An 11,605-nucleotide genomic window follows, 5' to 3' on the forward strand; every position below is an offset into this window, starting at 1 on the left:
ACTTTTACATTGGGAATTATTTCCAAAACATGAAGTTTGGGGGAATACATTCAAACAGATTTTGTGAGAATCAAGCTGGGTGAGGTATATTGAGTACAAGCAGAGTGCCTGGCATATGGTAAGAAAACATTAATGTTTTTAATATTACTGTTGTTGTGAAGAATGAATCACTTATGGGACTGTCCTCCATGAAATAATCATGTGATAATTAAATGAAATCATATATCAAGTACTGAGAATAGAACCCAGAACTTTTTTGGGTATTAGGTTTTATATATCGATATTATGTATCTTTATTTCTATAATATTAGCATTTATTATTATTGGTTATAATTCTTCTCCAACTCCTTCTCCTAACAATTAAATATAAAATATTAAACATGGAATTCGTCTTTCACTTTTTCTGGAAAATCACCTTTCCTCACTTATGTGCAAAATGGAAAATGAAAATAACAAACACAAGAAAGTAATGTATTAAATTTAATGACCATACATTGTGTGCATTTGGATTTTTCCAAATATTTGAAATGAGAAAACAAAAAATATATATAATGAAACATAAAATCAATTAACTATCTTCCTTTAAATAAACCCAATGAATCTCTACATCATGTACACCCACAAGACTGGGATCCTAATTAGAATAAGATATACTCCATGTTTGCATAAATAAGTCAAGTTATACTCTACTATCATGTATAACTTAAAAGAACAAAAATAAAGCAATAATAAATAAAAATAAATAAATCCATATTCACATTGGCCCAATAATCCTACTTAAATTACATAGAAATACTTAGAAAGGATTAATTCTACAATAATAATGACTTTTTTGTTTGTGGTGATTATGAGATCAAGTACTTCATTCTACTATTAGAAACAGACTGGAAAACACAGTGAATTAAGTAACACAGAAGTTCATTGTTCCACCACATCAAGATTGAAATGAGGTGGTCCCATTATTCAGGGGCTCAAGATCATCCATCCCTAGTGAGTTACATCCTTTTTCTAAGTCACTTCTTGGTTTAGAATGGTTGTCCTAACTGTATCTATCATGAGCAATTTCTAGAAAGCAAGAAAATGGGAGAAAGTGAAAAAAATTAAAAATATAAATATAAAATTTAAAAAAAAATTTATTCCCCTTTGATTAGAATCTAATCTTCACAACAATATTTGTTTGTATTTGTAAACAAGAAACTCCATGGTGTACAGTGAGAAAGTCTGGAAAAAAATAATATTTTAGGAGCTCATACTGCCACCTAGAATATAACTAGGGTTCTGCTCATGAGGAAGAATGAAAAAAGTGGATATTAAGTAGGCAACTAGCAATTTATGCCCAGTTCATTATAAATATGATACCTGATTGTAGAAAAGCATTAAACAGATAACAGAAATATATTTTTTAAAATGTAAGAGAAAATGTCCTGTGGCAGAGAAAACCAAACTGTTAAATTATATATTTCCCAGCCTTTAAGGCAGTTGGTCCTTCATACCTGAGTTCTGGCTAGTGGACTGTGGCCAGCAGTGATGTTTGCCAGACCTGTCCCTTCAAACCATCCATAAGACTCTCCATCCTCTCTTTGTTGACTGCTAGCCAGTTAAAAAGAATGCACTGAAGGACTTCATGGCAAAAGAAGATGGTAGAGCCATAAAGATGGAAGATAATTGGGTCCCTTAGTGACTACTTAGAACAGTCCCCTCTGGCCATTTGATTACATACATTGAACTTTGACATCAGCAAAATACACTTTTTGATGATTGAGCCTCTGTGATTTAAGGATTATTTATAGCACAAACATTACCTACTCTAATTGTTAGAGCCAAAAAAATATATACCAGCCGAGAGATCACCTTCATTAATTCATTTCTATTTATTGTTCTAACATTAATGTTTATATAAATGTAGATTTTAAAATAATAATATAAATATGAGTAATACTATGTATTATGTGAAACACAGTCCAAATAAAATACTTTATCCCCCCAAATTATCGATAATGTTACTTAAAACTTGAATTTCTACTTTAAATCAGAAATATAAATTTAATGCAGGAGATTTTGATGAATAGATGCATAACATATATTTCAGGGGTTGTGGCTCAGCAGTAGAGTGATCTCCTAGCACATGCAAAGCCCTAGGTTCAATTCTCAGCACCACATAAAAATAAATAAAGGTATTGTGTTCAACTACAACTAAAAACAAATACTAAAAAAATGTTTCAGATATAGAAACAAGTAAAGACATGTAAATTTAAACAAAATTAGTTCACCTCACATTGAAATGCTCAAATGAAAAACAACAACAAAATAGAAAGGAGAAATTTCCAGTTATTGATGAGGAAATATGAAATGGGTATTTTCCTGCCAAAACAATGATGTTCAACCTCTTATCAAAAATGAACATGTATGCTGGGGGCTTAGCTCAATGGTAGAGTACTTGCCTAGCATGTGTGAGGCACTGGGTTCAATCCTCAGCACTGCATAAAAAATAAATAGAATAAAAGTACAGTGTCTGTCTACAACCATTTTTTTTAAATGAGCATGTATGTGAAGAATTTGTTGAAACCTCCATGAAGGGTTCCAGAGGAGAACTGAGTAAAAGGGGAAACATAATATGTCATGAAATAATAAAATATTAATAAAAATAATAATTTTTAAGAAGTAGATTCTCCCATAAATAGTGGACAGTTTTAATACAATCCCTACCAATTGTAGGTGTCCTGTGTTTGGGATTGGGGTCTCTGATAAACATAGTGATTGTGGCATGCTTGGTGGCTAGGAAGTTTCTGTGCAAAGGCACAGAATGCCTGGCTTCTGGGAACTTGCATGTAAAAGACACGGGATGCCTGGCATGGTAGCAATGTTCTTTACAAGGAAGCTCTGTGTTAAGGGTTTTATCAATTTCGACCTTGATCTTAGGCACATAACTCCTGGGAATAGAGAAACTTGCTTGCTAGATAACTACAATGTTTCACCAAGCTCCGGTGCTCCTGGATCTGTGTGCTTAACAGTAATTTTAGACAATGAACTTTCTTAAGAGCATCACAAAGCTCCTGACATTGCATTTTGTAACTGGAATGGAACTGCAAATAGGCAACCTTACTGATACTCTAACCTTACTGATACAATAACGTAGTTATGGTACTAATGACCAAATGTAGCCTACAGGTATAAATAAATCAGGCTGCTTGGTCAAGCATCCACTTTTCTGCCTCTGCACCTTGTCTCTCTGTCTCCCTTTTTATTTTCCTCACAATCAATACCTTAGCAGTCGTTTTTAGTGCAGTTTGACAAAGCTGGGTTTTAAATTTACCTGTAGCAGTAAGATGCTAGAGAAGGCAAGAAAAAAAATGTAAAAAATATTTAACTGGGTTTTTATCATATGGTAAAGTGATTTGCTGCCTCTTTTCTTCGAGAAATCACCCACTGAAGCATTTGAATGGAAATTAAACAGACACTTGTTGCCATTTCACTTTAAAGTTCTTTTAAAAGGAACATTTCCATACTTCAACATTTCAGCAGTTTGTCTTGGCGTTTCTGTCCTTTAATTCAGGGAGGGGCCTTCTGCTCTTCATCTCAGCCAGTGGGTGGAGCCTTCTCTGAGCTGCTTGGCAGTGAGCTGTGCCTGGCCAGTCTTGGGGGAGGAGCTGCATTTCTCCAGGCTGCAGCTGACAAGAAGCTTCAAGGTAATGGCTGTCTTAAATTTAGCTATTTTCCAGTGACTTCTGAGGGCCCTAGAGTATGGATGTGAAAAATAGGGATGATGGTCTTGGAGTGGTAGGAACGGAGTGTGGTTTTGCGAGAATTACAGGCATTTTGAAGGAATTAGTCCTCTGGAATTTTTGTATCTCCCAATGTTTATAAGTCCACAGTGGGAGAAGGGGTGATCAGATTACAGCCTCTAAATTAAGGCTTCAGTCAGTGCAGCGTGGCCGTTCATACTAATTTATTGAGTTAGCATTCCATGTGTATATTGCTAGACATTATGTTTCTGTTTGGAAGTTTTAAACATTTATTGATTTACACAAAAATTTAACTGACAAATGTTTTGACAGCATGCATGGAAATACTTCTGTAGATTGATTGATACATAAGAAGACTGTGTGTCACATATACATGAGCATGGAAAGGAGATCAAATATGTAGTTGAGTGAAGATACTCACACATAATATATACATGTATATATGGGTGATTAGAAAGAAATCTGTGAGAAAATAAGCTCTTTTTAACATTCAGCATTCCTGGGTCAGTAGGTTACTTACTATTTAAATACTATTTTATAACCTATTTCCATATTTTAAGAAAGGATTTCTTCATGATTGTTTTTATACTTATAAAAGAAAACTTAAGCTAGAACATAATATCCATTTTGTTTCAGACACATAAACATTCATAGACAAACACACAGACATGCTCCCATAATCCCCCGCCTTTTGCCAATAGTGGAAATTTTCCTGGACCTGATCAAATAGTTAGTCTGGTTGCTGTGTTGACTATATTCCTGTGTGTATCCTCCTTGCAGCTCATTATTTCATGCCACAGATACAGTTATGGTCAGCAAGAACCATTTTTCTGTATCACCTAAGTTAATAGTGAGACACAATATTTGGTTTATTTGTATAAACAATTTAAAATATTATATGGGATGGTAAATCCACATAATGGAATATTATGTATCTGGTGAATACAAACATGAATCTGTACACGTGAGTTGAAAATGCCTGAGAAATAGTTTAAGATGAAAAATTAAGTTATAGAATAGCATATATCATATGATCTCTCCTCAGAATAAATATACTAGTTTATATGTATATATGTTACTGTCATCTATGTAACCAAATCTGGAATTGCATATCTGCCAAATTACTAATAGGATTATTTGTATAGTTGGAGAAACAGAGATTGCTTTACTGTTCTCTATTTTAAAAATTAATAATATATACTTATTTATTTTTCACATCTTAAAGGAAATGTTGAGCTAAAATATAGTAGTCTTGAGAAAATTTAACTTAAAATAATTTATAAAACATCATGTGGAAAATATTTATGCTCTTGAGTGAAATCTAAGGCTAGTTTGAAGCGATACTTATCTATATATGTAAAATAATTCTAGAATGATACATGAAGAATAGTCATAGAGGTTGTTTGTATAGTATTATAATTTCTTTGGTATGTATATTTTTGCATCTTTGCAATTTTAAGAGTTTCTGGGTGTTTTTTATAATAAGGAACATTATGTTTGAAGACACATATTCCTATTATAATCCCATACAACAGAACCCTTAAGTTTAGAATAGAGAAGTCTAGAAGCACTGGCAGGCTCCTGGCTGGCTACAGTAAGTAGTTCCCATACTCTTCCCATAAGAAAGATCTAGTAGTGATTCAGGTCCTGCCTATACCTTATGGGCAGGCTGCAGTTCTGGTTCTGGTCACAAGATGTCGCTTGTCAAACAGCCTAAATTTCTTCCAGGCAATCATTTTTTTGAAGTAGGCAAAAAAGCAATGAAATTATTTTGTATTAATAGATAGCATATACAGTGTAACTGTGATTCCATTGAAAATTTTGTGTATCAAAAAGAAAGAAGGATACATGATAACTGATATGGATTCAATAGAAAATCTATACTCTGACTTGTAGAACAAGGTAATTATTACTTCCTTCTTTCCTATTCTGACCTCACACTTTTCCTGAGAGACATGATTTCATCATGAACCAAATAATATAAATGTGTCTCAAAGAACATTTCATATTATAAGGACATGACATCTACATCAGGGATAAGATTTCACTTTGTCTCTGTGTTTCAGAATGACATACTTGATAGTGTTTTGGTAGAGAAATTTCCTTACATTTTTTTCCATTTTATTGCCTTGATCCCCTGTCTTCCTTTTGGATATCCTAGGTTAATATCAGAGTTCCATGAGACCTGGGCAATCTGCATGTGATTCCAGGTGAGCCCCAGAAAGACAGTACAACAACAGAAGTGCCCAGCAGGGTGAAGGCTGTGCTAGACAAACAGTCGGAGTAAGAATCAAGACAGCTGTATTACAGGACCAGACTATCACAATTCTTGTGGCAGGGTAAGACTATTCCCATCTCATGAAATATTTCACATTAAACACTTATTGAGATCATGAAGAATATTTTGCTTCATGCTTTGCAGCTATGGACTTTAAACTCAAAAATACATTTCATATTAAAATCACATTCAGTTGAAAATCTGAGGTATAATTCAACTTGATCCTTGTTCTCTAGCCATAATATTTGTAATTAATGTAAGAAGTTAAAATGTCTCAACTTCTCATTTTGAGAATCTTACGTATAAAACCACTAAGCAAAAATTATGCAAGAGGCTTTTCAGGTGTCTACCCAAGTTTTCAGACAATGATCTGGCTCTCAAATACTTGAAACAACTAGGTCCAGTAAGTGTCCATAGTAGCCATTCTGAGTCTCTGTCTTCTGCTTATGATTTTTAGAAAGTCAGTATGTTGTTATGTAGATGCAGTAGGTACAGACCTTGTTTTGTTTGTCTGGATGCTTTGGTAGAACAGCAAAGCACTTACAACTTAAAAATTATAATGCTGTGTATTTGGCTAGTATGCTAGTTCTCAACAAGTTCCTCTTGGACATGTAGCATTGAAATCATTTGAGAACTTATTAGAAATATGAATTTTTGAGCTCAACCCAGACATTCTGATTAAGACCTTTCAGGAGGGTGCCTAGAAATCTAAGTCTTCCAGATGATTCTGATACATATTAAGTTTGGAGGCCCACTGCCATAGGTCAAATAGTAGAGGGATAAAAATATCAGAGTCTAATAATATAGGTTCCCTGAAACACCACCATAAGCCCTCCCCCTATGCCTACATGTATACACATAACTCCTTAATAAATATGTGCAAGTTCTTGAATTTGACATATTGTAAAACAATTTTCCATTTCCTATCTCCCCTTAAATTATGCTGCATTATTCACTGTCTGATCTTGTATTGAGCATTCTCATCTCTAGTTTATTTCTTATTGGTTTGCAATTGCTCATATTCTATTTTGACAAAATAATTTTGTTTGCTGATACTTTTTTCCCCCCATTTCAGTATCTTCGGTATTGTCCTATTCAAACAACGTGTTCACGCATCCTGGGGTTATTGTAGTGGAGAAGACAAAACACAAGCTATAAACTCTTTGTAGTCCTAAAACAAAAGAGACTTTGTTGAGAGTATTGTTTTGGTAGGAACTGTGTTTGCAGTAACAAGGACAGCAAGCCACCTCAACCTCTGATAAGAGCTCCTTGGCACACAACTCAAAATCATCATGGAAGTTGAGTATGTCCTGTGCAATTGGAAAGACCAGTTATGGCCAGCGAAAGTTTTGTCCAGATCTGAAACTTCATCAGACAGTAAGAGACAAAAGACAATTTCCCTAGAAGTTCAAATACTCTCACTAGATGAGAAGATTGAAGTGGATATCACAGAAACAAAGATTCTTGAGAAATCTCAAGTTGAAGCCATTGCCTCCTCTCTTGTGCTACAGTCAGAGGACAATGCCCCACCTCAAGAGGAAACAGCTTACAGAAGATCACTAAAAGTGGCACTGGATATCCTGAATGAGAGAAAAAAAATGAGTCAAGCAAGCATTTCACATGAAGAAGAGACCATTGTGATATCTGACAACGAACCACAAAAGCTGTCTGATTCACCCCCTCGTAAAAAGTATCGGAGGCATGAAGAGGACTTACAGGAGTCTCTTGAGGAAAATAAAAACCCAACATCCCTGATAATATCTTCAGAGAGTGGTAATTCCCTGCCTGATGATAAATTACAGGTGAACACAACTATTGATACTCCGAGTGAAATGGAAACAAAGTCATCACAGAACCCCATTTGCCAGACTTTCCCTTCACTTTCAGAAGATGATGATGAAAAAGAGAAGAAAAAGATTGACACATCAGCAATTTTATCTGTAAGTTCCACAGTCAAAGAAGAGAATGCACATGTTAAAGATGAAAAGGTTGTTCCATCTTTGTCATCAGATATTGTCACTATGCCCAAAGCTTTGAAAGAAGAAGAAAAAGACATATGCTCAGAGACCACTGCTGTTTCCTCTGAATGTTCTACGTTCTCAGAGAATATTGAAGATCCTGGAGAAGGTCCTTCAAATCCAAACCCATGCACAGATGCCACCCAGGATCAACCTTCTGTGGAATCAGAGATAAATGCTGCAACATCCTCTGCAAGTTGTTCAGGGGAATGCCAGGCTTCAGTTAGTGCCTCTAACCCTGTCCTGGATTATTCACTTCTTGTGAATAATGAAAGAAGTTTTCAGAGGCTGGATTTAGAGGAACTTGAGGAAGACATTCAAGCTTCTGACAAGTCACCGAACCTAAATCCTGTTAGTGCTTCTGCACTAGATGACAATGAGGAAGATGAAGAACTCCCACGCTTCATTTTAAATTATGAGCCACGTTCATTTGAAACAGGAATGATAGTCTGGTTTAAATATCAAAAATACCCATTTTGGCCAGCAGTGGTAAAAAGCGTCAGGCGTAAAGAGAGAAAAGCAAGTGTGCTTTTTGTTGAGGCAAACATAAATCCTGAGAAGAAAGGCATTAGAGTACCATTCAGAAGACTAAAAAAGTTTGATTGTAAGGAGAAACAAGCACTAGTGGATAAAGCCAGGGAGGAGTATAGTGAAAGTATCGACTGGTGCATTTCATTGATTTGTGACTACAGAGTTAGAATAGGTTGTGGATCTTTTACAGGCTCTTTCCTTGAGTACTATGCTGCTGACATTAGTTATCCAATCAGGAAAGCAATCAAACAGGATACCTTCAGGAATCTATTTCCAAAGCTCCAGAGTGATGATACTGTGGAACAAATGGTTGTGACTTCCCAGACCAAGAAAATGGCCTTCCAGAAAATTCTCCCTGACCGGATGAAGGCTGCTCGGGACCGAGCCAACAAGAACCTGGTGGACTTTATTGTGAATGCAAAGGGAACAGAAAACCATCTTTTGGCCATTTTAAAAGGCACCAAAGCATCCAGATGGCTGAAATCATTTTTGAATGCAAATAGGTTCACACCCTGTATTGAAACATACTTTGAAGATGATGATCAGTTGGATGAAGTAGTGAAATATTTACAGGAAATCTACAAACAAATAGATGAAAGCATGCTGACTCGGATAAAACATGACAAAATTAAATTCATCCTGGAAGTTCTCCTGCCAGAAGCAATTATTTTCTCAATTTCCGCTGTTGATGGATTAGATTATGAAGCAGCTGAAGCAAAGTATCTAAAAGGGCCTTCTCTCGGCTATAGGGAAAGAGAATTATTTGATGCAAAAATCATATTTGAAAAGAGACGGAAACCATTAACAAATGAAGCTCATTAAATATCCCAAGAGTCAAAACCATAACAAGGAGCTTTTACAGATGTTAGTTTAAAAAAAAATCTCATTTTAACAGTTCTCTCTACAATGTAAATATTTTCTGAAAAGGAAAGACTTTGAGCAACATGTTCACTTTTTTTTTTAAAGATCTCTAGGATCTGCAGAGATCACTACATGTTTATTTTCTTATGCTTCTTCAGAGTCAATTTCATCAGCATATTTCAGAATTTTTACTTTCAAATACATTTTTTTAGAATGCATAATTCCTAAATGATTTTTAAAAGAAAGGACTCTTTGGTTTTATGACATTTTTGTGTGTATGCTGTATAGGAAAATGCAGTATGCACAATCATTTCAATATTAAAATTGCACTGGTGTTAGATATTAAGCAAGATAGTTAGAAAAGAAGTCTAAAAGAAACATGATTATATTTTTTGCTTAATTTTTTATAAAATACTGGGTTTTCTCTTAAAATAGTTGAATTATTTTTCCTGCCATGCCTATTTATTTTTGGAAAAAAAGTATCTCTAAGACGTAGAACCAAAGATAGATGATAGATAAGCTTTGCTGCATATTATAACTAACCACAGTTGCTTTTGCAAAATAGTCTAAAGTTAAAAAATAAAGTAAATGGATTATCTGCATGCAGTCTATATTTGTGTGAATAACATTTCAGCATGCAGAAAAATATTTCAGCAGCCTTGAACAGGATAACCAATTCTATACTTCCATGAAATTCAGTTTTGTTCAGTGTCTGTCCTTAAAATGGTTGAATAGTTTGTTAAAACAGACAGGCTTTTGGCTGTCTTCATAACTAACCAAGAGTGGATCTTCTTATTATAGCTGTCTGACCACATGTAAAAGGCAGCTACAGTCATTGTATCCACAGTCTGGTCACTCTAAAGTCCAGACTTACTGCTTAAGAGCCCATGTAGTTTGATGCAAACTGTAGAAAAAGCAAGCACTACATTCTGAGTCTTATTTCAAAATATGTAGTCATTTGTCTCAAATTAAGCAAACTTTAGCATCCGGCTTATTTGTACAGAAGTTCCCATTGATTCCAGTACTAATATGTCAACTAGTAAGTCATTCCAAACTATCAGAAGGAGTAGATGGACCAAAACCTGGGAATTTGGAAATGGATCACAGAAAAAGCCCCCATTGGTTAAATATGGCAATTACCGAAATATGGTTAAATATAGACAATCGATAGGATGAAGCGGATAAATATATTCTAACTCAAAACAAGATTTTTGTGAGACTACATCTTAGAAAAACTAGTTTATTGTTTTTAAAAACTTGTTATGATAAGAAGTGCTGAAGACTTAACATGAACCTGTCTACAATTTTACATCTTCAAGTAAGACAGCTGTTATTCTTGGGCTCTTGTTATATGTTCACAGAGCTACATGTGTATCTAAAATTTTTAAAAATTTGGTATTTTGATTTGTAATAAAACCATTATTTCCTTCACTTTGGATATTTACTCCAAACTCCAGATTATATAGCTACATAAGTGATGTGATGTGGGTTTTTTTGGAATTTTTGCTTTTTGTAGGTGCCATCATTTTAATGTTTGTTATAAGTTATGATTCTGAATAAATATTCATTTCCATGGTTGATTTTGTGTTATTTTAGAAAAAAGCCTTCCCAATTTTATGTGCTGCAGATCCTACAAAATCTTCTATGGATCCAGCCTGAACTAATCCAAATAGTTTCCTCATGGCCTTGAAAAGTATTTGAAGACATACCATCACCACACAATATGTGGACTTTATAATCTAGGAAAACACCCTTATTCATGCTATAATACTGTGTCCCTCTGATTCCAATGTATTACCTACTTCAGTATTTTCATTGAGCTATCTATCTCCTGGTTGTAATATTTTACTACCTAATTTAATATTTACTACCTCATTTATAGCCTTATGAGGAGAGAAAGTGATAATGTGGTTTAATGCTGTGCCCTGAGGTTAGATTACAGGGCACACAGAAGATATTATTCCTGTAAATATTCATGTAATTTTTAAGATGATTACAATGTGCAACCTCATCACAAGGAGAAATATTTTATTAACCTTGTGGACTGATTGCCTGTATGCAAAAACCAAAGACCCTTGTTTCACCCTATTTGAGAGTTCCTGGGTATCTGATTTGGGGTAAAGAATGAGTATCGGATCTCTCTTGATATGTCATTTATCTTGTGGCATATGTTC

The 11,605-nt window shown here is 34.6% G+C and overlaps 1 protein-coding gene across 6 annotated transcripts in view; it reads left to right on the forward strand.

The window, feature by feature from the left end:
- The window catches only part of PWWP3B (PWWP domain containing 3B), a 34,453-nt gene extending 23,160 nt beyond the window's left edge, over window positions 1–11,293 (forward strand). For all 6 annotated transcript variants that reach the window (XM_081276493.1, XM_081276491.1, XM_081276488.1 and 3 more), the window contains 3 exons: window positions 3,554–3,686; window positions 5,905–6,082; window positions 7,097–11,293. In XM_081276493.1, the coding sequence (XP_081132619.1) occupies window positions 7,314–9,392 (2,079 nt within the window). In that variant the 5' untranslated portion in view covers window positions 3,554–3,686; window positions 5,905–6,082; window positions 7,097–7,313 and the 3' untranslated portion in view covers window positions 9,393–11,293. The remainder of the gene's footprint in view (window positions 1–3,553; window positions 3,687–5,904; window positions 6,083–7,096) is intronic.
- Window positions 11,294–11,605: the final 312 nt, after the last annotated feature.

This window comes from Spermophilus citellus (genome assembly GCF_964194105.1).
Source record: "Spermophilus citellus genome assembly, chromosome: X".
Lineage (NCBI taxonomy): Eukaryota > Metazoa > Chordata > Mammalia > Rodentia > Sciuridae > Spermophilus > Spermophilus citellus.